General features: G+C 52.4%; 2 protein-coding genes across 6 annotated transcripts in view; both read left to right on the forward strand.

Annotated features, from left to right (window-relative positions):
- The window catches only part of GATAD2A (GATA zinc finger domain containing 2A), a 34,137-nt gene extending 13,404 nt beyond the window's left edge, over nucleotides 1–20,733 (forward strand). For 2 of the 5 annotated variants that reach the window (XM_053966061.1, XM_053966060.1), the window contains exons 3-12: nucleotides 2,755–3,023; nucleotides 3,980–4,109; nucleotides 5,635–5,763; nucleotides 6,515–6,607; nucleotides 8,833–8,964; nucleotides 10,239–10,406; nucleotides 11,824–12,103; nucleotides 13,512–13,831; nucleotides 14,709–14,883; nucleotides 17,077–20,733. In XM_053966061.1, the coding sequence (XP_053822036.1) occupies nucleotides 2,764–3,023; nucleotides 3,980–4,109; nucleotides 5,635–5,763; nucleotides 6,515–6,607; nucleotides 8,833–8,964; nucleotides 10,239–10,406; nucleotides 11,824–12,103; nucleotides 13,512–13,831; nucleotides 14,709–14,883; nucleotides 17,077–17,207 (1,818 nt within the window). In that variant the 5' untranslated portion in view covers nucleotides 2,755–2,763 and the 3' untranslated portion in view covers nucleotides 17,208–20,733. The remainder of the gene's footprint in view (nucleotides 1–2,754; nucleotides 3,024–3,979; nucleotides 4,110–5,634; nucleotides 5,764–6,514; nucleotides 6,608–8,832; nucleotides 8,965–10,238; nucleotides 10,407–11,823; nucleotides 12,104–13,511; nucleotides 13,832–14,708; nucleotides 14,884–17,076) is intronic. The other 3 variants (XM_053966062.1, XM_053966063.1, XM_053966064.1) reach the window with 3 other exon arrangements.
- A 1,677-nt stretch (nucleotides 20,734–22,410) lies between these two features.
- On the forward strand, nucleotides 22,411–25,469 carry NDUFA13 (NADH:ubiquinone oxidoreductase subunit A13). Its single transcript, XM_053966170.1, has 5 exons — nucleotides 22,411–22,548; nucleotides 22,667–22,745; nucleotides 23,114–23,185; nucleotides 23,883–23,952; nucleotides 25,108–25,469. The coding sequence occupies exons 1-5, from the start codon at nucleotides 22,455–22,457 to the stop codon at nucleotides 25,225–25,227; spliced, it is 435 nt and encodes a 144-aa protein (XP_053822145.1). The 5' UTR covers nucleotides 22,411–22,454; the 3' UTR covers nucleotides 25,228–25,469.
- The last annotated feature ends 267 nt before the right edge of the window (nucleotides 25,470–25,736 follow it).

Consider the following 25,736-nt stretch of genomic DNA (forward strand, 5'->3'; position numbering starts at 1 on the left):
GAATTCCACAGAAATTCTGGGAATTCCCCCATGGATTTTTCCAGGCAGCCCACTTTTCCCGTTCCAATGGAATTTTGGGATTCTCCTTTCCCGCTTTTCCTGAGCCTCTGGAGCTCCAAACTTCCAGGAGCAGGAATTTGAAGGAGGATTTCCCCCAAATTCCTGTGGGAATGCCACAAAATTTCCCAAAAATTTCCCTTCCCTTGGATAAAAATTCCCTCGGGAATTCCTGGGCTGGAATTCCTGGAGCTGCTCCAGGGGTTTGATCCCAAACTTCTCCCAGCCTTGGGATAATTCCCGAGGGATTCGGGACAAACTCTGGGAATTGCTGGGAATTCCCAGTCCTGGATAATCCGGGAATGACACGGGCGGGGGGGGGGGGGTCGGGGTTGGAAAATCGGGATAAATCCCGGTGGGAATCCCGGGAATTGCTGGGAATCCAAGGGATCTCAGGGAATCCCAGTCCCGGGAATTGCAGGGAATTCCCAGCCCGGGATTGGCTCGCTGGGCTTTAGGGAAAATCGGGAGAAATCCCGGTGGGAATGAAAGGAATCCCGGGAATTTCAGGGAATTCCCAGCCCGGGAATGACTCCCGGGAAATTTGGGAAAAGCGGGATAAATTCCAGGTGGGAATCTCAGGAATCAAAGGGATCCCAGGACAGGGAATCCCGGGAATTTCAGGGAATTCTCAGCCCGGGAATGACTCCCGGGAAGTTTGGGAAAATCGGGAGGAATCCCGGCGGGCTCGGGGGCGGGAGGTCCCGCGGGGAGCGGCGGGTGCGGAGCCATCCCGGGATTCCCGGCGGGAATTCCCGATCCCGGGCCGGCATTCCAAGGGTTAAGCGCTGCCATTTTGTTCCCGGAGATTTCTCGGGAATGGCGCGGAAATGGCAGCGCTTAACCCTTGGAATGCCGGCCCGGGAATTCCAGCGGGATCCGGGGATTCCCCTCCCCCTCCCCTTTCCCGGGAATCCCCATCCCAAAATCCCGGAAAAACCGGGAGCGGGGCTTTTCCAGGGGCACGATCCCGCTTTTCCACCTGTTGGTGTCCCGAAGTTTGGGGTGGGAAATGTGGGATTGGCGCTGAATTCCCAAATAAAAGTTTGGGAATTTCCCCTGGCATTGCCAGATCCAAGGATTGGAGTCATACAGCCGGGAATTCCCATGGATTTTCCTGGGAAAACGCTGAGTTCCGCAGGAAAAAAATTCCCAGAAAAAGGAATTCCCAGGAATTTTGGGCTGATCCAAGGCCGGGCTATCCAGGAATCCCTCCTGGGAATCCTCGGGAGCAGCAAATCCATGGAAAACATTCGGAAGTGTTGGAATCCCACTTTTCCACCTCTGGGAATTTTCTGTTCCCGGAGTTTTGGCTTCCAAACTTCCCGGGGAGGAATTCCAGGATGTGGGAAAAGATGGAATTTTCAGCCCAAGTTTCTGCTTTTCCTTTGGAATTTCACTGGAATTTTCATTGGAATTATCGTCAGGATTTTATTTGGGAATTTCCCTCCAAATCCAACCCCATTCCCATTCCTGGAAATCCTTCAAATCCTTTTCCAAGGTTTCCCTGGGATTTCAGAGGAATATTTTCCCCTCTTTTTTCCCTTTTCCTGCCCTGGGATGGGCTGGGATTCTCCTGGGAGAGGTTTCCAGCAGGAAAAACACTTGGAATTCCCTTTTCCAGGGATTTTCCAGCCCCTTTTCCCATCCCTTTTCCAGGGATTTTCCCTCCCTTTCCCATCCCTTTCCCAGCCCTTCCTGGGTCGCTCTTCCCAGAGTTTTTCCCGCACCCTCCGGACTTTGTCCTGGCTGGAAATGCAGGAATTCCATCCCGAAATCCCGGGATTTTTAACCCCTTCGTGTCTCCCTTTTCCCAGGATTCTTCAGCCCCTTTCCCAGGATTTTTCCCTCCCTGCTGTTCCCGGGAAATTTTCCCGGGAATTTTTACTTTTCCCAGGACTTTCAGCTCCCTGTTCTCTCCCCTTTCCTGGGATATTTTCCCCCCTTTTCCCGGGATTTTTCCCCCCCCTTTCCCGGGATTTTTCACCCCTTTTCCCGGGATTTTTCACCCCTTTTCCTGGGATTTTTTAACCCTTTGATGTCTCCCTTTTCCTGGTATTTCCCCGGGAATATTTTCCCCCCTTTCCAGGGATTTTTCCTCCTTTTCCCAGAATCTTTTAACCCCTTGATGTCCCCCCTTTCCCATTATCCTTTCCCGTGATTTTCCTCTCCACTTCCCGATTTTTTTAACCCTTTCCTGGGATTTTTTCCTCCTCTTTCCCAGGACTTTTTAACCCCTTGATGTCTCCCTTTTCCCAGGATGTTTTCCCCCCTTTCCCAGGGATTTTTCTCCCCCTTTCCCACTACTTTCCCCCCCTTTTCATGGCACTTTTCCCCTTCCTTTCCCAAGATTCTTTCCCCCCGCTTTTCCTGGGATTTTTAACCCCTTGATGCCTCTCTTTTCCTGGGATCCTCCCCCTCTTTCCCGGGATATTTCCCCCATGATTTTTCCCACCATTCCCGATATTTTTAACCCTTTCCCGGGATTTTTTCCCTCTTTCCCTTTTTTTTTAGCTCCTTGTTGCCTCCCTTTTTCCTGGGATTTTTAACCCCTTGATGTCTCTTTTTCTGGGATTTTTTTCCCCCTTTCCCAGGATTTTTTTTTCCCCCCTTTCCCCGGGATTTTTCCTCACCCTTTTCCCGGGATTTTTCCCGCCGTTCCCGGTGTTTTTAACCCTTTCCTGGACTCCCCTGCAGGCCCTCACCATGAGTGAGGACTCATGCCGCACCCGGAGCCAGAAGCGCGCCCTGGAGCGGGAATCGGAGCCGGACAATAAAAAACTCAGGATGGACAAAGGAATTCTGGGATCCGACCTCGGCTCCGGCTCCGAGGGGGACATGAAGATCAAAGCGGATCCCGGGGCCGGGAAAATCCCGGGAATGCTGAAAAGTGGGGAAGTCAAAGCCACCATCAAAGTGGAGCTGCCGGCCGGGGATGAGCCCGTGGACATGAGCACATCCAAAGGGTGAGGATTCCGTGGAATTCCGGGAATTCTTGGGCTCGGGAAAGGGTTTGGAGCCCTTCTCCTCCTCGGGGTGGAGTTGGAGTTCGGTTTTTGGGAGGTTCTGGCGCCACATTCCCGTTTTTTCCTTTGGAATCGTGGAAAAGTTGGGAAGAGAATCCCGGGAATGCTTTGGGCCTGGAAGTTCATCCTGTTCCAGGGGCAATTCCTGCTGATCCAAACCCCATCCCAGCCCGATTTCCTTGGAGCTGCCAATGGAATTCCAGGAATTCCAGCAGGAAAAGGAGTTTGGGAGTTGGGAATTTCTCATTCCCAGCCTTTATCCCAACCCAGTCAATCCCAGTTTTCCAGCTCCAGGTGGGAGTGCTCCACCTGTGCCACTTCCAGAGGGAAATGCCTGGATTTGGGGATTCCCTGGATTTGGGGTTTCCCGGGCTCGCTGTGCCCTCTAGAGGGCATTCCCGACCCTCTGGAATTGTCCCACTCCTGAAATTCCCACCCTGGGCCTTTTTCCCAGTCCTGGAATTCCCTGAGTGGCTGGAAAAGGGCTGGAAAAGCCTTGGAAAAGGGGCTGGAAAAGGGCTGGGAAAGGGTTGGGAAAAAGTTGAAAAAGCCTTGGAAAAGGGCTGGAAAAGCCTTGGGAAAGAGTCTGGGAAAGGGCTGGAGAAACCCTGGAAAAGGAGTGGAAAAGGGGCTGGAAAAAGACTGGGAAAATCTGGAGAAGGGGTTGGAGAAGAGCTGGAAAAGGAATGAGAAAGGGGTTGGAAAAGGGGATGGGAAAGCCCTGGAAAACAGGGCTGGAAAAGAGACTGGAAAACAGATGGAAAACAGGGAAAGGGGCTGGAAAAGCCCTGGAAAAGCGTTGGGAAGGCTGCTCCCGGGCTGAGCCGTTCCCGGCTTTGCTGCTCCCGGGCTGAGCCTGAGCCGTTCCCGGTTTTGGCCCGGTTTTCCCGGCTCAGGGATTGCCGGCGGGAGCGGCGCGTTCCCTCCCCGGACGTGATCGTGCTGTCGGACAACGAGCCCTCGAGCCCCCGCGTCAACGGGCTGGCCCGGCTGGCCCTGCCCGAGCCCGGCACCGAGGCCCTGCTGGTGAGCGCGGCGGGGAACGCCGGCACTGGGCCGGGGTGAACTGGGAATGGGCCGGGGTGAGCTGGGAATGGGTCAGGGTGAACTGGGAATGGGTCGGGATTAACTGGGAATGGGTCGGGGTTCACTGGGAATGGGTCAGGGTGAGCTGGGAATGGGCCGGAGTTAACTGGGAATGGGCCGGGATGAACTGGGAATGGGTCAGAGTGAACTGGGAATGGGTCGGGGTTCACTGGGAATGGGTCAGGGTGAACTGGGAATGGGTCAGGGTGAGCTGGGAATGGGTCAGGGTGAGCTGGGAATGGGTCAGGGTGAGCTGGGAATGGGCCGGGGTGAACTGGGAATGGGCCGGGGTGAACTGGGAATGGGCCAGGGTGAGCTGGGAATGGGTCGGGGTGAACTGGGAATGGGTCAGGGTGAACTGGGAATGGGTCAGAGTTAACTGGGAATGGGCCGGGGTGAGCTGGGAATGGGTCAGGGTGAACTGGGAATGGGTCAGGGTGAACTGGGAATGGGTCAGAGTTAACTGGGAATGGGCCGGGGTGAGCTGGGAATGGGTCAGGGTGAACTGGGAATGGGTCAGAGTTAACTGGGAATGGGCCGGGGTGAGCTGGGAATGGGTCAGGGTGAGCTGGGAATGGGTCAGGGTGAACTGGGAATGGGTCAGAGTTAACTGGGAATGGGCCGGGGTGAGCTGGGAATGGGTCAGGGTGAACTGGGAATGGGCCGGGGTGAGCTGGGAATGGGTCAGGGTGAACTGGGAATGGGTCAGGGTGAGCTGGGAATGGGTCGGGGTGAACTGGGAATGGGTCAGGGTGAACTGGGAATGGGTCAGGGTGAACTGGGAATGGGTCAGGGTGAACTGGGAATGGGTCAGGGTGAACTGGGAATGGGTCAGGGTGAACTGGGAATGGGTCGGGGTGAACTGGGAATGGGTCGGGATTCGCTGGGAATGGGTCAGGATTAATGGGATTGGATCAGGGGTCACTGGGACTGGCTGGGAACAACCCGGGATCAGGCACATTTTTCCCTCCCAGCTCCATCCATTCCCATTCATTCACAATCCCAACACCCAGGAGCCAATTCCAGCTGGGAATTCTCCTCGTTTCACCTTTCCTCTGAATTTTTTATGGAAAAATCCCAGATTTTTCTCTCAGAATTCACTCCTAACCCCATCCATTCCCATTCATTTGCAATCCCAACACCCAGGAGCCAATTCCAGCTGGGAATTCTCATTTAACCATTCCCACTTAATTTTTTTTTAATGCAAAAATCCCTCATTTTCCCCTCCCCACTCCATCCATCCCCCTTATTTCTCACCGCTACCAATTCCAGTCGGGAATTCTCCTCACTTTAACCACTTCCCATGAATTGTTTTGGATGGAAAAAATCCCACATTTTCCCCTGGGAACTCCCTCCCTCCCTCCTCCCACTCCGCAGTCCCGGTTGGGAATCCTCACCGTGCCTGTGTCTCTGCCCTTTCCCCGCGGCTCTCCGCGGATTTTCCGGGATTTTCCTGGAATTCCAGCGGAGCCCGGAGCAGCGGGAGCGCCTGATCAAGCAGCTGCAGGAGGAGCTGAGGCTGGAGGAGGCCAAGCTGGTGCTGCTCAAGAAGCTCCGGCAGAGCCAGAGCCAGAAGGAGACGCCGGCGCCCAAGGTAGGAAAATCCCACTTTTCCAGGAATTCCCAGGAATTCCCAGCCCTTTTCCCATGGTTTTCAACCCCCTGCTCTGGCCTTTTTTACTGGATTTTTATTTAAGTTCGTTTCCTGGATTTTTTTTTTTTTTTCTGGCATTTTTTAGCCCTTTTCCTGAGATTTTTTTAAATCCCATTTCTGGGATATTTTAGCCCTTTTCCAAGGAATTTTCAGCCTTCTTCCCGGGATTTTTAACTCCCTGGTGTCTCCCCTTTCCTGGGATTTTCCTGTGAATTCCCAAGGAGTTTCCTGCCAATTCCCAAACCCCATTTCCCTGGACCAGACCGGGATGAGCAGGAGCCAATTCCCAAGGATTTTCCTGCCAATTCCCAAGGATTTTCCTGTGAATTCCCAAGGATATTCTTGCCAATTCCCAAGGATTCTCCCGCCAGTTCCCGAGGATTTGCCCGCCAATTTCTGAGGATTCTCCCGCCAATTCCTGAGGATTTCCCCACCAATTCCCAAGGATTTCCCCATCAATTCCCGAGGATTCTCCCGCCAATTCCTGAGGATTTCCCCACCAATTCCCGAGGATTCTCCCGCCAATTCCCAAAGCCCCGGGCCGGGCCGGGCCGGGATGAGCGGGAGCGGATCCCAGGATTTTCCCGCCGGACGTTCCCGCCGCTGCCGGACTCTCTGCGCGCTCCCTGCTCTGTATTCCCGCTTTTCCAGCCTTTTCCCGCTGCTCTCTTTCCGCTTTTTCCTTTTCCAGCTTTCCTCGGGCCCCTCTGGAAGCGCTGCGGCCACACCCCCGCCCTTGGTGCGGGGCCCTCAGGCTGTTCCCGCTGGGAAAACTTCCCTCCAGGTCAGTGGGAGCCGGGAAAAAGCCGGGAAAAAGCCCGGGAATCCCGGGAAAAGCTGCCAGCATTGCCCAGCTCCCACAGGTTTTAGGGATAAAGGGCCAGGGAAAGGTGGGATGGGATTTGCAGGGTGGTTTTCCAGCAGGGATTCCTTTGGGGAACAGGGAATTCCCTCTGGAATTGCTGAGGGAATCCCGGGATCCTCTCTGGAATTGCTGAGGGAGTCCCAGCGTTTCCTTTGAAGGAATCTCGGGATTCTCTGGGAGGGAATTCCTGGATTCTTTGTCAGGGAATCGAGGAATTCCCTCTGGAAGAGCTCAGGGAATCCCTGGATCCTCTGGAAAAGCTGAGGGAATTCTGGGATTCTCTCTGGAATTTCCGAGGGAATCCCAGGATTTTCTGGGAGGGAATTGCTGGATTTTCTCTGGAAGAAAATGGGATTTTTGGTGAGGGAATTCCAGGATTCTCTGTCAGGGAATCCCAGGATTCGGGGTTGGAACGATCCCATTCCAGGCTGAGCTAAATCCTGGGAATCCTGAGGGAAGGAAATTCCCAGAATCCATGGACAGCTGTCAATCACCCTGGAAATCCTTTGGAATTAGAACATTCCTGCTTTTTCTTTTTTCCTTGGTATAACGGGACCCGAATTCCCAAACTGCTCCAGCACGAGGGATTTTCCTTGGAAAAGGGTTTGGAAAACCCCTGGAATTCCAGGAAAGGGAGGGATTTGCTCTCCTGTAGGAGCCATTCCCTAATCCAGAGGTGTGGGAATCTTTTCTTTGGAAGCACTTCCAGAGGAACTGGAAAACCTTCAGGGAATCTCGGAGTTAATCCCAGTTTATCCCAACAATTCCTATGGAATTTTGGGTGAATTCAGCTGGATTGGCTTTGGCTGGAGTGTCCAGGAATTCCAGAGGGAGGAGCTGAGGGGTTCCCTGGGAATGGGATGGAAATTCCCGACATCCCAAATCCTGGGAAGGAGGAAATCCCTGATTCCAGGGGCAGGGAAGGGGGAAACGCCAGGATTGGGATGCAGAGGAAAGTTTGGAATTTTGGGAATATCCCGGCCCAGCACCAGGAGGGAATTTGAGGATTGGAATCCCGGGAATCCTCGGGCAGCAGCTTTTCCAAACTCCTCTCTCCTCATTCCTTTCCCTCTTCCATGATTTTTCCAGAACTTTCTCTTCCCTTTTCCTTTTCCTGCTTTTCCTTTCTCTCTTCCAGGATTTTTTTCCAGATCTTTTCCTTCCTGTGATTCCTTTTTCTCTTCCATGATTTCTCCTGAAGCTTTTCCTTTCTCCTTTTCTTCCCTCCTCCCTTTTTTCCCTGCTTTTCCTTTCCCTCCACAAATCCCAACACTTCCATTCCCACAATTCCCACAAATCCCAACACTTCCATTCCCACAATTCCCACAAATCCCAACACTTCCATTCCCACAATTCCCACCACTTTTTTCCCCCCTTTTTTGTCATTTTTCCCCCTTCCTTCCTTTCCCCCTTCCAGGATTTTTCCCAAAGCTTTCCCTTTCTCCTAATTTCCAGGATTTTTCCCAATGTTTTTCTTCCCTCCTCCCTTTTTTTTCCTGCTTTTCCTTTCCCTCCACAGATCCCAGCACTTCCATTCCCCATTCCCATAATTCCCAAAACTTTTTCCTCATTTCCTCCCCCATTTTTTCCTGCCTTCCTTTCCCTCTTCCATGATTTTTCCCAAGGTTTCCCTTCCTTCCACAAATCCCAACATTTCCATTCCCACAAATCCCACAAATCCCAACATTTCCATTCCCACAATTCCCACAAATCCCAACATTTCCATTCCCACAAATCCCAACATTTCCATTCTCCGCTTCCACAATACCCAACACTTCCATTCCCACAAATCCCAACATTTCCATTCCCACAAATCCCAACACTTCCATTCCCACAAATCCCAACATTTCCATTCCCACAAATCCCAGCACTTCCTTCCCAAAAATCCCAACACTTCCATTCCCCATTCCCACAAATCCAAACATTTCCATTCCCACAATTCCCACAAATCCCAACACTTCCATTCCCACAATTCCCACAAATCCCAACACTTCCATTCCCACAATTCCCACCACTTTCCCCCTTTTTTATCCCATTTCCAGCTTTCCCCACCATTCCCCCCCCATTTTTACCATTCCCCCCCCGTTTTCCTCCCTCTCCCGGCGTTCCCAGGCTGGGGCTGACTCCTTTTCCCACTTTTCCAGCCCTCCTCCAGCCGCATTCCGGGCACTGGGATCCCGCCCCCGCTGCTCCGGGGGGGCCAAGCGGCCGCCTCCAAGCTGGGCTCGCAGCAGAACCCCCAGATCGTGATGCCCCCCCTGGTCCGAGGGGCCCAGGTGAGCTTCTCCCGCTTTCCCCCTTCCCATTCCACGGAAAAATTCGGGATTTCCCCCCTCTGGTTGGTTCAGGCATCCCGTGGCGTTCCGGGGTTTTGTGTGTTCCCATAAAAATGGTGTTTTCTGGCATTTTGGGGGTTAATTCGGGGCTTTTTTTCCCGAGGGTTTTTCTGGGACTCTCCCAGAAGAGGGGGTGGGAGGCAATTCCTGCTTTTCCATGGTTTTCCTTCTGATTATCCTTTCTATCCCACCAATTCTAGCCTTTAAATGGGAAAATTCCCCTTTTCCCCTCATTTCCTGGGGCTGGATAAGAGCAGGAGGAGGGAGTGGAAGCCAATCCCAGCTTTTCCCTGTTTTTCCCAGCTTTTCCCTGTTTTTCCCTGCTTTTCCCTGTTTTTCCCTGTTTTTCCCAGCTTTTCCCTGTTTTTCCCTGCTTTTCCCAGCTTTTCCCTGTTTTTCCCTGCTTTTCCCTGTTTTTCCTTCTCGTTCTCCTTTGTATCCCATCAATTCCCGCTTCTCAATGCCAGAATTCCATGGTTTTCCCTGGTTTTCTGCCTCGTTTCTGAATTAGGGGATCCACTGGATCCTCTTGGATCCCCTGGAAAACCAAATTGAGGAGTCAGGGAAAGAGCAGGAGAACAAAATTCCAGTTGGATCCAGCCCAAAATTCCAGCATCCATGAAATCCCAGGAAAAATTTGGATTCCTTTTGGAGCCAGAGGTTTGGGAAGGGGGAGGTTTGGGAATTCTCTGTTCCTCCTGGGTTTTTTTTCCTGTTTTTGAGGAGGGAAAAATAATTCCAAGGAATAACTTCCCTAAGGAATTGAAATGGAACAAGAAAGTGAAAATTCCGGGAGCTGGGCTTGGAAATTTGGGAATTTGGGGCTGGAATGTGGCAGCCTCTGGGATCCTTGTCCTGTGGTTTTGGAGGGAAAGGGAAGAACATCCCAGGAGTTCTTCCATGGTTTCCTTGTCTTTGTGCCTTCTGACTCCCACTTTTCCATGATTCCCAAGCCCCTTTTCCATGTTTTCCCAACCCCCTTTTCTATGTTTTCCCAGCAAATCCACACGATCCGGCAGCACTCAGGAGTTGGGACTTAGAAATTTGGGAATTTGGGGCTGGAATGCTCAAAGCATCTCTTGTCCCGTGGCTTTGGAGGGAAAGGGAGAGACAGAGGGGAAAGGGAAAAATACTCCTGGTTTCCTTCTCCTCGGTGCCTTGTTGATTCCCACTTTTCCCACGGATTCCCAACCCCCTTTTCCGTGTTTTCCCAGCAAATCCACACGATCCGGCAGCACTCGAGCACGGGCCCGCCGCCGCTGCTGCTGGCCCCGCGCGCCTCCGTGCCCTCGGTGCAGATCCAGGGCCAGCGGATCATCCAGCAGGGCCTGATCCGCGTGGCCAACGTGCCCAACGCCAGCCTGCTGGTCAACATCCCGCAGGTGAGCCTGAGCATGCCCGCAATTCCCACCGGGAATGGGGTGGGAGGGGTGGGAATGACCAATGGTCAACATCCCGCAGGTGAGCCTGAGCATATCCGCAATTCCCGGGAATTCCCATCAGGAATGGGGTGGGAAGGGTGGGAATGACCAATGGTCAACATCCCGCAGGTGAGCCTGAGCATGCCCGCAATTCCCGGGAATTCCCACCGGGAATGGGGTGGGAGGGGTGGGAATGACCAATGGTCAACATCCCGCAGGTGAGCATTGAGCATTCCCGGGAATTTCTGGGAATTCCCACCGGGAATGGGTTGGGAAGGGTGGGAATGACCAATGGTCAACATTCCGCCAGGTCCAGGTTGGAATTTCCAGGAATTCCTGGGATTTTCCCACTTGGAATGGGGTGGGAAGGGGTGGGAATGATCAACGGTCAACATCCCGTAGGTGAGCATTGAGCATGTTTGGAATTCCTGGGAATTCCCATCGGGAATGGGGTGGGAAGGTTGAGAGTGACCAACGGTCAACATCCCACAGGTCCAGGTTGGAATTCCCAGGAATTCCTGGGATTTTCCCCTCGGGAATGGGGTGGGAGGGGTGGGGGTGTCAGGTTTGTGTTATCCTGTTGTTGTCCCGCTCTTGCTGGAGGTGGATGGGAATGGGTCTGGCACCCAAAGATATTCCAATCCCAAAGATCCTCCAGTTCCAAAGATCCTCCTATCCCAAAGATCCCCCCATCCTCCCAGGTGGAACCCATCCCTACTGATTCCCAATGATTCCTGGGCTCTTCCCAGACCCTGTCCCTGATTCCCGAGGATCCCACCCCCGTCTCTCCGCAGGCGTCCCCCACGTCCCTGAAGGGCTCGGCGGTGCCCTCGGGCCAGGCTGGCACAGCCCTGGCAGGTGGCACCGGGACTCCCCCGATTCCCAGTGATCCCATTGATCCCATTCCGTTATTCCAAATGATCCCATGGATCCCGTTCCCCGATTCCCAGTGATCCCATGGATCCCATTCCCTGATTCCTAGTGATCCCATTGATCCCATTCCATTATTCCAAATGATCCCATGGATCCCGTTCCCCGATTCCCAGTGATAGATCCCATTCCCCGACTCCCAGTGAATCCCCCATGGAATCAGGAGCCCCCTGACCCACCCCCGTCTCTCCGCAGGCGTCCCCCACGTCCCTGAAGGGCTCGGCGGTGCCCTCGGGGCAGGCTGGCACAGCCCTGGCAGGTGGCACCGGGGACTCCCCTGATCCCATGGATCCCATGGATCCCATTCCCTGATTCCCAGTGATCCCGTTCCCCTATTCCCAGTGATGGATCCCATTCCCCAATTCCCAGTGATAGATCCCATTCCCCGACTCCCAGTGAATCCCCCATGGAATCAGGAGCCCCCTGACCCACCCCCGTCTCTCCGCAGGCGTCCCCCACGTCCCTGAAGGGCTCGGCGGTGCCCTCGGGGCAGGCGGGCGCGGCGCCGGCGGGCGGCGCGGCGCTGGGCGGCGCGGGCGAGGCCCCGGGCAGCCGGCAGGCCGCGGCCAAGCTGGCGCTGCGCAAGCAGCTGGAGAAGACCCTGCTGGAGATCCCCCCGCCCAAACCGCCCGCGCCCGAGATGAACTTCCTGCCCAGCGCCGCCAACAACGAGTTCATCTACCTGGTGGGGCTGGAGGAGGTGGTGCAGAACCTGCTGGAGAGCCAAGGTGAGCCCCGGGAAGGGCAGAGCCCGGCTTAAACCCGCCGGGGATGGGATAAACCTGGCTGGGATCGGTTAAACCTGGCTGGGATCGGTTAAACCTGATTGGGATTGGTTATACCTGATTGGGATTGGTTATACCGGATTGGGATCGGTTAAACCTGATTGGGATTGGTTAAACCCGCCTGGGATCAGTTAAACCTGATTGGGATCGGTTAAACCCGCCTGGGATTGGTTAAACCTGATTGGGATTGGTTGAACCTGATTGGGATCAGTTAAACCTGATTGGGATTGGTTAAACGTGATTGGGATTGGTTAAACGTGATTGGGATCGGTTCAACCTGATTGGGATCGGTTCAACCCGCCTGGGATCGGTTCAACCTGATTGGGATTGGTTAAACCTGATTGGGATTGATTAAACGTGATTGGGATCGGTTAAACCCGCCTGGGATCGGTTAAACCTGATTGGGATCGGTTAAACCTGATTGGGATCGATTAAACGTGATTGGGATCGGTTAAACCCGCCTGGGATCAGTTCAACCCGGTTGGGATCAGTTAAACCTGATTGGGATCGGTTAAACCTGATTGGGATTGGTTAAATGTGATTTGGATTAGTTAAACCCGCTTGGGATCAGTTCAACCCAGCTGGGATCGGTTCAACCTGACTGGGATCGGTTAAACCTGATTGGGATTGGTTAAACGTGATTGGGATTAGTTAAACCCGCTTGGGATCGGTTAAACCCGGCTGGGATCAGTTAAACCCGCCTGGGATCAGTTAAACCCAGCTGGGATCACTTAAACCTCCAGAAATGCAGGGTTTTAACATGACAGGAATAATTTAAACCTCCCAGAAATCATTTAAACCACACTGGGGCTGACCCGCCATGTTTGTCCCTCAGGGAAGGTGGCAGTGACCAATTCCAGGTTTTTATCCCTCAGGGAAGGTGGCGGTGACCAATTCCAGGTGTTTGTCCCTCAGGGAAGGTGGCAGTGACCAATTCCAAGTGTTTGTCCCTCAGGGAAGGTGGCAGTGGCCAATTCCAGGTGAAGGTCACAGTGACCAATTCCAGGTTTTTGTCCCCCAGGGAAGGTGGCCCGCCATGTTTGTCCCCCAGGGAAGGTGGCGGTGACCAATTCCAGGTGTTTGTCCCTCAGGGAAGGTGGCAGTGACCAATTCCAGGTGTTTGTCCCTCAGGGAAAGTGGCAGTGACCAATTCCAGGTGTTTGTCCCTCAGGGAAGGTGACCCGCCATGTTTGTCCCTCAGGGAAGGTGGCAGTGACCAATTCCAGGTGTTTGTCCCTCAGGGAAGGTGGCAGTGACCAATTCCAGGTGTTTGTCCCTCAGGGAAGGTGACCCGCCATGTTTGTCCCTCAGGGAAGGTGGCAGTGACCAATTCCAGGTGTTTGTCCCTCAGGGAAGGTGACCCGCCATGTTTGTCCCCCAGGGAAGGTGGCGGTGGCCGTGTCCTGCCGGGAGCCCTACCTGTGTGCCCAGTGCCACACGGACTTCACGTGCCGCTGGCGGGAGGAGAAGAACGGCACCATCATGTGCGAGACCTGCATGGCCTCCAACCAGAAGAAGGCCCTGAAGGCCGAGCACACGAACCGGCTCAAGGCCGCCTTCGTCAAGGCGCTGCAGCAGGAGCAGGAGATCGAGCAGAGGATCCTGCAGCAATCGGCCCCGCCCGGGCAGCCCAAGGCCGAGCCTGTGGGGCAGCACCACGCGCTCAAGCAGGTGAGGGACCAGCCCCGGAGCCGCCTCTTCCCGAGGGAAAAGTGTCCCAGGGCTTGAGCTTGGCCCGGGGGTTGGGTTTAGGCTGGGTGGGTGGTAGGTGTATCATAACTGTCTGTAAAAGCAGTGGGTTTGGTAATGAAGATATTGATTATTGATTGTCAGAGTCCAGCACACCCCTCTGGCTGCCCTGGCTGCCTGAGACCCTGGCAGGGGGCTCAGGGACCTTGGCACAAAGTCAAAACCACCTGTGGCTTCCATTTTAGCCCGTGGGAAAAGCTGCCAGCTCTGTGTGAGGAATTACAGCCACAAGGGTTTGAGCAGTGTGGTGGTTGAATTAAGACAGGGTGAAAAAGTAGAATTTTGGGGCTTTTTAGAATGGGGTTCAAGGGGACAAGATGGAGGGATTTGGATGTGTCTTCTCCTTCTCCTTGCCCTCCATGTCTCGCTGTGCTGGTGACACTTTTCTGTTGGTTTCAGGCACAGACACACTGTCCCACATTAATCTCAGATATTGGCACGTTATTGTAACCACGGCACACGGAGTTTTGGGTATAAAATGTGAACACTGCCCTGAGGGCAGACAGAATGCCATGGCCGAGCTGCTGGACAGAGCTCAGCAGGGCACAGAGAGAATGTTCTAGAGAAGGGAAATAAACAACCTTGAGAAGCCGACCCTGCCCATTCCAGATTTCTTCTTTGGCTGCTCGGGCTGGGAAATGAGGACTTTTACACTCTCGGGGTCACCTCGACACCCAGACCCCAAGAATTGATCAGCCTTCTGTGAATCGCGGCGCCAACGCCGATTATCACGCGGCCGGCGCCCCGCTGCGACAACAGATTATTTCTATTTTCTATTTTCTATTTTTTTCCTTCGCAGAGCTCCAGCCAGATGTCCCGGGGTGCTTCCCGAGGGGTCCTGCACGCCTTCAGCTCCTCGCCCAAGCTGCAGAGCTCCTCGGGCAGCGCCGCGCTGGGCGGCCGGCCCGGCAAGCACGCCGAGAGAGCCGGCGGCAAGGGCGGCGCCGCCTGGAAGAAAAACCCCATGGGCACAGGTACGGCGAGCCCGGGAGGGCACGGCGCTGGGGAAGCCCACAGCTTGCCAGGGAGGCTTCATGGGGTGGTGCCGAGGGTTGAAGGTGAAAGTTGGTGTTATCACCACCCAAAATTCCCAGATTTTGGGGGGGAATTTTCATGGGGTGATACTGAGGGTTTAAAGTGAAAGTTGGTGTCATCTCGGCCCAAAATTCCCACATTTTGGGTGGAATTTTCATGGGGTGATACTGGGGGTTGAAAGTGAACATTGGTGTCATCACCACCCAATATTCCCAATTTTTTTGGGGTGGTGCTGAGAGTTGAAAGTGAAAGTTGGTGTCATCTCGGCCCAAAATTCCCACACTTTGGGTGGAATTTTCATGGGGTGATACTGGGGGTTGAAAGTGAACATTGGTGTCATCACCACCCAATATTCCCAATTTTCATGGGGTGGTGCCGAGGGTTGAAGGTGAAAGTTGGTGTTATCACCACCCAAAATTCCCAGATTTTGGGTGGAATTTTCATGGGGTGATACTGAGGGTTGAAGGTGAAAGTTGGTGTTATCACCACCCAAAATTCCCAGATTTTGGGTGGAATTTTCATGGGGTGATACTGGGGGTTGAAAGTGAACATTGGTGTCATCACCACCCAATATTCCCAATTTTCATGGGGTGGTGCCGAGGGTTGAAGGTGAAAGTTGGTGTTATCACCACCCAAAATTCCCAGATTTTGGGTGGAATTTTCATGGGGTGATACTGAGGGTTGAAGGTAAACGTTGGTGTCATCACCACCCAATATTCCCAATTTTCATGGGGTGGTGCCGAGGGTTGAAGGTGAAAGTTGGTGTTATCACCACCCAAAATTCCCACATTTTGGGTGGAATTTTCATGGGGTGGTGCTGAGAGTTTAAAGTGAAAATTGGTGTCATCACAGCCCAAAATTCCCAGATTTTGGGTGGAATTTTCATGGGGTGATACTGGGGGTTGAAAGTGAACATTGGTGTCATCACCACCCAAAATTCCCAATTTTTTTGGGGTGGTGCTGAGAGTTGAAAGTGAAAGTTGGTGTCATCACTGGCCAAAATTCCCAATTTTTGGGTGGGAATTTTCATGATACTGAGGGTTTAAAGTGAAAGTTGGTGTCATCTCCACCCAAAATTCCCAATTTTTTGGGTGGAATTTTCATGGGGTGATACTGAGGGTTGAAGGTAAACGTTGGTGTCATTACTGGCCAAAATTCCCAATTTTTGTGGGGTGGTGCTGAGGGTTTAAAGTGAAAATTGGTGTAATCTCTGCCCAAAATTCCCAGATTTTGGGGGGGAATTTTCATGGGGTGGTGCCGAGGGTTGAAGGTGAAAGTTGGTGTTGCAGTGATTTGTCCTCATGGAATGGTGGCTAAAGTTAATAAAAAATCCAGGTTTATCCATTTGGAGTTAAAATTTTATATTATAATATATTTAATAATTAATATAATTTACGTTTGTGTTGTAAATTTAAGTTTTATATGTAGGTTTTTATATATTTTACATTATAGGTTTTATATCTTAGTTATATATTTTTTTATATAGGGTTTTATATTTAATGTAAAATAACAAAATGAATGGGAAAACTTAATGTATAAATAAATAGAATTTATTTCTATTGCTTTTATATTTATATTATTATATTATTATTTCAACAATTATATCGTATTTCTTTTATTCTTTTAATAACAAAATTATTGGATAGACTTAATTTAATTTGATATTTAATTAGAATCATTTATATATTATAATTTCATTATTTAAATATTAGAATTTTCATTCTTTTCCCTCATTCCCAAGCCATCCCATCATTCCAGACAGCTCAAATCCTGACTTTTGATCCAAACCAGGACGAGTTTGGAACCTGGGGGTGCCGGATTGCAGTGGGATAATCCACGTTTAAATCTTACTTTTTCGTGGGATAATCTGTGTTTAAATTTTACTTTTCCATGGTTTTTTTTCATTATTTTTCCCTCATTCCCGAGCTATTCCATAATTCCAGAGGTCCAATCCTGATTTTTGACCCAAAACCTTTGCGTTTTCCGGGATGAGTTTGGAACCTGACGGCGCCGGATCCTGCCGGGATCACCCCTGTTTAAATCGGAATTTCCATGTGTAATTTCATGATTTTCCCCCTCATTCCCAAGCTATTCCATGATTCCATGACTCCAAAATTCCCTCTTTCCTGCAGGTGGGGCCCTGCCCTTCGTCAGCCCCGCCCTGGCCGTGCACAAGTCGGCCTCGGCCGTGGACCGGCAGCGCGAGTATCTCCTGGACATGATCCCGCCCCGCTCCATCCCACAGTCGGCCACGTGGAAATAATTCCCGAGGGAGAACTTTTCCAGGCTCTGCCATCCTTTCTTTTCTACCACAATTCCGTGGAATCTGCTTTAATCCCAGCTGGATAACGCCCCGAGGCTTTCTAGGATGCAACACCACCACTCCTCATCCGTCCCTGCCGGGAGAAGTGACCGCGTCGGGGTGGCCGAAGCCCGGCTCCGTTGGCTCCCAGATTTTTCATGGAAGCTGGCAGGGAAAGGGGGAAGAATTCCTTAATTTTTTTTTTTTTTTTTTTTTTGGCTTTTTCCGTATTTAGTTTTGGAATTTTTTTGGCACCAGCACAAAAAAAAAAAATAAACAAAAGGACTCAGCGACTCCTCTCTGCCTTCGCCGACGCCGAACTTTTTGCCGGGAACGCTCCGGAATTCCGGAATTTTGGGGCGTGGAGAGAGGAATTCCAGCCCCATCCTGCGTTTAGTGAGCCGAGTTCATGGCTGCTCCTTTTCCCTGCTCCTCTTCCAGCCGGGAAAGCAGGCGGCGCATCCCGAGATCCCCAAAATTCCGACGATCCCGAGAAGAAGAAGAAGAAGAAGAAGAAGAAGAAGAAGAAAAGTGCAAATCCCCGATTCCGGTTGAGTTTGGCTTTTTTCCCTTAGGGATCGGCTGCCGCCCAAACCTTGGCTGGGAAGTGGGAATTGCTGCGGGAAATTCCCACTTTTTTCCTTGGATTCTGGTTGGAACAGACTTCAGAACTGTTGGTAGTTTCCAGACCTTGCAGTTACTGAGAGACAAAATCCACCTTGGTTCTTTCTCACCCCGTGAATTTTGGGCCTTCCCGACGTTCCCAGAGACTCCAAAGCGAAACTTTTTGGGAATTTTTTTTCCTTTGGGAGGGTTGGTTGGGTTGGGTTGGTTTTTTTTGTTTTTTTTTTCCCTTTTCTGTTGTTGTTTTGAGGGATATTATTCCAAAATGTATAGGAATTCCAGAAGCTGATGCAGGCAGGGAGGGTTGGGAGCCATTCCCGATTCCCACCGGGAATTCCGGCTGTTCCAAATCCTTCCCTCTGTGGTTCGAGTTCTTCCAGGCATCCCAAGCATGCTCCTGTATCCATTTGGGATGGAGTTTTCCATCGTTTTTTTGGGAATTCCAGAGGTTCAACCCAAAATCCATCTGGGGCCAGTTTGGTTTCATTTTTGGTTTCTCATCCTCTTTTTCCTTGGGCTTCTTCCCGAATTCCAGACGAATCCAAGGGGCAGAATTCCAGGCCTTATTCCAGTGAGGAGAATTCTTTGGGAAATTTGGGGAATTTTCTTGGGGAAAGTATAAATATATATAATTTAGAGATCTATATATATTAAAAAAAAAAAAAGTGTGTGGGGGGAAATTCAGGAAAATCCGGATTTATTTTCTTAGGAATCGCTGAAGCCAAGAATTCCTTCGGGATCATCCCCCTCGGATCCGAGTGACAAAAGCCCTCCCTTTTCCCACTTTTCCCGGCGTTTCCATATTTAGGGATTTAGTTTAGGAAAAAAAACAAAAACCCCTTGTTTTCCAAACTGGGATTGGTTGGATAAAAACCCCCGGAATTCCCACCCGGACGCGGATTTTGGGGTGTTTTCCGTAGGGATGTGAAGAGCTCAGATGTGGGAATTGGGTTGGAATTTTGGAATTTGGAGTTTTCTTTTCCTTCCAAGCTTGGACTGGGAGATGCTGCCAGAGGGATGACGTGGAATTCCTTCAATTCCATTGGATTTTATGGAAAAGTTGCCGCTCCTGTCCCACCTGGAATTTTTTGGGGTTGGTTCGGGGGGATTTTTCTCTCCTGGTTTTTTTCCTCATGGATGCCAACGTTTGGAGAAAGTTCATTTATTCCCAAAAAAAATCCCAACAAAATTCCTCCAATTAAAATCCTTTTTTTTTTTTTTTTTTTGAGGTGGGGGGAAACCTGGTTCGTTTATTCCCAGTGTTTGGATGATTCCTGAAAAAAAAAACAGGGAATGGAAGAGTCACAGAAGGATTCCGTGGGATAAAAACGACGTCAAAACTTTCTGGATCCCAGCAGAATTCCCTTGGAAATTGGAATTTCAGCCAACTCTGGGTCGTTAAAATCATTGGGAATGCTGGAATTGAAGGATTTGGAATTAAAAATCAGAACAAGTCTCCGTGTCCAGACTTCCAAATATTCCATCCTGATTTTTTTTTGGATGGATAATTCAGGGAAAATCCCCCAAAAAAAAAGATTTAGGGGATGGGGGAGGAAGATTTATTTGGAAAGGGAGGGAAAATCCAGCATGGACTGAGGCTGGAAAACCAAAATATTTTATGGGATGGGGCTGAAAGTCCAAATTCCCGCCCGGAATGAGGCTGAAAATCCAAAATATTTTATGGGGTGGGGCTGAAAGTCCAAATTCCCACCTGGAATGAGGCTGAAAATCCAAAATATTTTATGGGGTGGGGCTGAAACTCCAAATTCCCGCCCGGAACGCGGCTCCTGGGATCCAGCCTGTTTCTGACGTGGTTTTTCCAGAATGTTCCTGGAATGCTGCCGGGAATTCGGAGGGTTTGTTTTATTCCATCCACGTTTCTGCCAAATTTGGGATCAATCTGGGAAAAGATTCCGTGTTGGAACGCCGGGATGGTTTTTCCTTGGCAGCCCCAGTTCCGTGTTCCAGTGGGGATTTTTTGGGATTGGGATGGTTCAGGTTCAAAGTTGTTCCAACTCTTCAATACAGATTTTCCAAACCTCTTCCCGGTCTCCTTTTTCCAGGAAAAAGCCCCACAAAAAAATGGGAAAAACAGGGGGGAAAAAAATCTCAACTAAACGGAAAATTCCCATCGTGGAATTCTGCCCTGGAGAGGAAATGTTTGGGAATGGTGGAGATGGGGGGAATTTGGGAACAAATTCTGGGTTTATTCCTGCTGCTGGATCCCTTTTGGGATTCCCAAATCCTTTGGGGCTCCGGAATATTGAGACCTTGGGGATTCCCAAATCCTTGAGGCTTTTGGAATTCCGGAATCCCCGAGGCCCTTGAATCCCCTTTGGAATTCCTGAATCCCTGAGAGCTCTTGGATCCCCCTTTGGAATTCCCAAATCCCTGAGAGCTCTTGGATCCCCCTTTGGAATTCCCGAATCCCAGAGATCTCTTGGATCCCCCTTTGGAATTCCCAAATCCCAAAGATCTCTTGGATCCCCTTTGGGATTCTTAAATCCTTGAGGCTTTTGGAATTCTGGAATCCTGGAGATCTCTTGGATCCCCCTTTGGAATTCCCAGATCCCAGAGATCTCCTGGATCCATGGGAACGCCGCCCAACCCTTCGATTCCCAAAGATCCCTCGGGATCCTGGATCCCGTTTCCCGCTCTTCCCGAGCTTCGCTGCATGAGCTGCTCCGGGGGGCTCCGGATCCAGGGGGTCCCTAAAGCCATAAAATTCCCGCTCGGAGCCGCCGGGATTTCGGGATTTTCTGGGACACCGCGGGGAACGAGGAAGCGCCGTTGTACTTTAGATTTTAGCGACTTGTGAAATAAAAAGATCCCGGATTTTCATGGGAGAATTCCCGCGGTGGAACTGGGGAGCCGTGTGGTTTTTCTTGGATTTAGTTCCCAATGAATTTGGGATTTGGAATTTCGCCGTGGGAGGGGGAAAAAAAAAAAAAAAGGGGTTGGAATTTTTTTTTTTTTTTTATCCAAGGCTCTCCTTCCTCGGCGTTCCCAGCTTGGAAAAAAGGTGAATTCCCAGATTTTTTATATCCCAGGGATTCCTGTGCCTGCCATTCCTGAGGAAAACAAAGGAAATCCAAAATTCCAGCGGATTCGGGATGGGGTTTTAGTCCATGTCTATTTTTATCCTCATTTTGGGAATTCTTCCTTTACCTCTGGATTCTCCCAGACAATTATCCCATTTTTTTTTGGGAGGGAAGAATTGGAATTGAATTCCCAAAGTTGAATCCCAGATGGAAAGCTGGGAATTCAGGCTGCAGGAAGGGGTGAAATGGAGGAAATTCCAGGAGATTTTGGGGAAAACCCAAATTTGGCTCATTTTTCCCTCTCCTTCGGGAAGGAGGGAGAACAGGCTGGGGTTTTTATTCCTTGGATCTGTTGGGACCCAAAATATTCCGGATTAAATCCCAAAATTTAATAATTCTCACTAATCCCGCCGGTGGAAGGATCCAGAATCGATAATTAATCAATAATTAATCAATAATTAATCAATAATTAATTGGGGGGGTGGAATTGGAATGACAATAAATGGAGAAACTCCTGGATCTGCCTCATATTCCCAGGAATTTTGGGGTTGGGATGGATCTCCTGAGGATTATTCCCAAAAAAAACCCTGGGAAGACGAGAGGATGGGAAAAGAGGGCGGCAAAAATCCGGGATTTTTCTGGATTTCTGTGGAATTTCATGGATGGAGCATCTTCAGTGGCGCATCGCGGCATTCCGACCGAGCAAATCCATAAATCCATCCACCCTTCTTCATTCCCAGCTGGAATTCCTGCTCCAGCGCCCGTGGATTCCACCCGAGCATTCCAGGAAAACTCACGGAGCCGTTGGATCGTTTCCCTCTGGAAGGAGAACGGGCCAAGGACATTCCCAGATGGATTTTCCCCCCCGATTCCGGGTAAAATCCAAATTCCCGGAGCCTGGGAAGAGCCACGGCCACGCGGGAATTCCCCCCATGAAATTGTCCCAAATTCCCATGGAATTGTCCCGAATTCCTGGTCACCGGTGGAGTCACGGCCGCGCTCCGGGATTGGGGAAAGAGGGGATCAGGGAATGGATCCCGCTGCGGGTGAAGCCCGGCTTGGAAAATTCCGAATGTTCGGGGTTTTCCAGCCCGATTTCCCTGTGGGATTGCCGGGGAATGTCGGGAGTGGATCCCGTGTGAGGGGAGATGATCCCAAGGAATTGACGGAGCCCTTGGGATGGGAGGGTGATCCCACAAAATGATGGATCCCATTAGGTGTGAAGATGATCCCAAGGAAACAAAGGATCCCATTGGATGAGAGGACGATCCCAGAAAATGGAAGGATCCCTCTGGATTGGAAGATGATCCCAAGGAATTGATGGATCTTATCTGAGGGGAAGAGGATCCCGAGGAATCCGAGGATCCTGTTGGGTGGGAGGACGATCCCGAGGAATTGATGTGGCATCGCCCTTTTAAGCGCGCGTTGCCCCTTTAAGCGGCGGCCCCACCGCTCACGTGGCTGCACCACGTGAGTTTCCCGCGCGCGGGAACTGGGCGGGGCGGCGCGGCGCGCCGCGGTGACGTCACCGAGCAGCGCCGCAATGGCGGCGCCGAAGGTGAAGCAGGACATGGCCCCGCCGGGCGGGTACGGCCCCATCGACTACAAGCGGCACCTCCCGCGCCGCGGCCTCTCAGGTGAGCCCGGGGGGAGCCGCGGAGGCGCCGCGGAGGGGCGGCGGGGGAAGGAGCGGCGCCGTGCGGCCTCTCGGCGCTGAGCGCGCCCCGCTCCCCTCACGGCCCTCACGGCCCTCAGGGTACAGCCTGTTCGCGCTCGGCATCGGGAGCCTCCTGCTGGGCTACTACACCCTCATCAGGTGGAACCGCGAGCGCAGGTGAGGCTGCGAGCCCCCCGCGGGCAGCCCCGGCCCCAGCCCGGCTGTGCCGGCGCTCCCCGGGCTCCCTGCGCCTCTGGCCCCGGGACGGGCCTTCCCCTCCCGGCACCCCCGGGAGCCCCCAGGGACCCCTCAGTGCCCCGTTCCCCGTGCCCCATTCCCGTTCCCAGTGCCCCGTTCCCCGTGCCCCATTCCCGTTCCCCGTGCCCCATTCCCGTTCCCCGTGCCCCATTCCCGTTCCCAGTGCCCCATTCCTGTTCCCAGTGCCCCATTCCCGTTCCCTGTGCCCCCAGTCGCTCCCAGTGCCCCGTTCCCAGTCCCTCCCAGTGCCCCCAGTTGCCCCCAGTGCCCCGTGCGTGTCCCTGCAGGCGGTTGCTGATCGAGGAGCTGGAGGCTCGCATCGCGCTGATGCCGCTGCTGCAGGCGGAGTCGGACCGCAGGTACGGGGGGAGCCCGACTTTGGGATCGGGAACGTCCTTTGTGGGATCGGGAACGTCCTTTGTGGGATTGGGAACGTCCTTTGGGATTGGGAACATCCTTTATGGGATTGGGAACCCAGCTTTGGGATTGGGAATGTCCTTTATGGGATTGGGAACGTCCTTTGTGGGATTGGGAACGTCCTTTGTGGGATCGGGAACGTCCTTTGTGGGATCGGGAACGTCCTTTGTGGGATCGGGAACGTCCTTTGTGGGATTGGGAACGTCCTTTGGGATTGGGAACATCCTTTATGGGATTGGGAACCCAGCTTTGGGATTGGGAATGTCCTTTATGGGATTGGGAACGTCCTTTGTGGGATTGGGACCCCAGCTTTGGGATCGGGAACGTCCTTTATGGGATTGGGAACGTCCTTTGTGGGATTGGGAATGTCCTTTATGGGATTGGGAACCCAACTTTGGGGACTGAGATCCCTGCTTTGGGACTGGGAATGTCCCCCCTGGGACCTGGGAATCCCCTTTGGGATAGGATCCCTTTGGGACGGGGGTCCCTTTGGGATGGGATCCCTTTGGGATGGGATCCCTTTGGGATAGGATCCCTTTGGGACGGGGGTCCCCCTTTGGGATGGGGGTCCCTTTGGGATGGGATCCCCTTTGGGGTGGGGTCCCTTTGGGGTCCCTTCCCGTGCCCTCTGTCCCGCAGAACTCTCCGGATGCTGCGGGAGAACCTGGAGGAGGAGGCCAAGATCATGCGGGACGTTCCGGGCTGGAAGGTTCGGGATTCCCGGGGGGGTGGGGGGGCTGCCCCTCGCTTTGGGGTCCCGTGGGCTTTGGGATCCCGTGGCCTTTGGGGTCCCGTGGGCTTTGGGGTCCCGTGGGCTTTGGGGTCCCGTGGCCTTTGGGGTCCCGTGGGCTTTGGGGTCCCGTGGGCTTTGGGGTCCCGTGCCCTTTGGGGTCGCTCCGGGCTGGCAGAGTCCCTCGGTGCCGCCCTCCCCTCGTCGGCTCCGGGAGCTGCCAGACCCCGCCCTGGGGCGGCTCCTCCCGCGATTCCAGCGCAATTCCCGACACAGTTCCCTGCACAATTTCCAGTGATTCCCGACACAATTCCTGACACAATTCCCAGCACAATTCCTGGCACAGTTCCCAGCACAATTCCCAGTGATTCCTGACACAATTCCGTGCACAATTCCCAGTGATTCCCGACACAATTCCTGACACAATTCCCAACGATTCCCTGCACAGTTCCCAGCACAATTCCCTGCACAGTTCCCAGCAATTCCCTGCACAGTTCCCAGCACAGTTCCTGACACAATTCTCAATGATTCCCTGCACAGTTCCTGGCACAATTCCCTGCACCATTCCCAGCAATTCCCTGCACAGTTCCCAGCACAATTCCCTGCACAGTTCCCAGCACAATTCCTGACACAATTCCCAGCACAATTCGCTGCACAGTTCCCAGCACAATTCCTGACACAATTCCCAGCACAATTCCCTGCACAGTTCCCAGCACAATTCCCGACACAATTCCTGTTAATTCCCGATGCAATTCCCGACACAATTCCCAGCGATTCCCTGCACAGTTCCCAGCACAATTCCCGACACAATTCCTGTTAATTCCTGACACAATTCCTGACACAATTCCCAGCGATTCCCTGCACAGTTCCCAGCACAGTTCCTGACACAATTCCCAGCGATTCCCTGCACAGTTCCCAGCACAGTTCCTGACACAATTCCCAGCGATTCCCTGCACAGTTCCTGACACAGTTCCTGACACAATTCCCAGCGATTCCCTGCACAGTTCCTGACACAGTTCCTGACACAATTCCCAGCGATTCCCTGCACAGTTCCCAGCACAGTTCCTGACACAATTCCCAGCGATTCCCTGCACAGTTCCTGACACAGTTCCTGACACAATTCCGGCCGTTCAGGTGGGCGAGTCCCGTTTCCACACGGAGCGCTGGGTGCCCCCCACGCTGGAGGAGCTCTACTTCCTGCGGCCCCGGGAGGAGCTGGAGCGCGAGAAGTTCGGGCTGCAGAACTACGTGTGACCCCAAACCCAACCCCAAACCCAAACCCCAACCCCAAATCCAAACCTCAACCCAAACCCCAACCCCAAACCCCAAACCTCAAACCCCAAACCTCAAACCCTGCCTTTCCCAGCCCTTCCCGCTGCCTTCCCCAACTTCCCTCCCTTCTCCTGTCGCTCTCCAGGCTGTTTCCCCCATCCCGAGCTTGTTCTGACTCCTGTTCATTAATAATTAATAAATGAATTAATAAATGAATAAATAAAGCATCGGTTTATTTATTGGGCGGTTGGGAACCACTCCTGGGAATTGGAATCTGCCTTTGGGGATTGTGAGCTCCTTTAGGATTGGGATCCCCTCCTTTGGGATCACGAGCTCCTTTTGGGATTGGGATCTCCCCTTTGGGGATTGGAGATCTCCTTTTGGGATTGGGATCCCCTCCTTTGGGATCATGAGCTCCTTTTGGGATTGGGATCCCCCTTTGGGGATTGGAGATCTCCTTTTGGGATTGGGATCCCCCTTTGGGATTGGGA

This window comes from Vidua chalybeata, chromosome 27 (assembly GCF_026979565.1).
Source record: "Vidua chalybeata isolate OUT-0048 chromosome 27, bVidCha1 merged haplotype, whole genome shotgun sequence".
In the NCBI taxonomy this organism is placed as follows: domain Eukaryota; kingdom Metazoa; phylum Chordata; class Aves; order Passeriformes; family Viduidae; genus Vidua; species Vidua chalybeata.

What these genes read in the sequence shown, in the direction of transcription:
- NDUFA13 (XM_053966170.1), top strand. Translation starts at nt 22,455, where the DNA reads ATGGCGGCGCCGAAGGTGAAGCAGGACATGGCCCCGCCGGGCGGGTAC. An exon ending in CCCGCGCCGCGGCCTCTCAG is followed by an intron (nt 22,549 to 22,666) that starts GTGAGCCCGGGG and finishes CACGGCCCTCAG; the next exon opens with GGTACAGCCTGTTCGCGCTC. An exon ending in AGGTGGAACCGCGAGCGCAG is followed by an intron (nt 22,746 to 23,113) that starts GTGAGGCTGCGA and finishes GTGTCCCTGCAG; the next exon opens with GCGGTTGCTGATCGAGGAGC.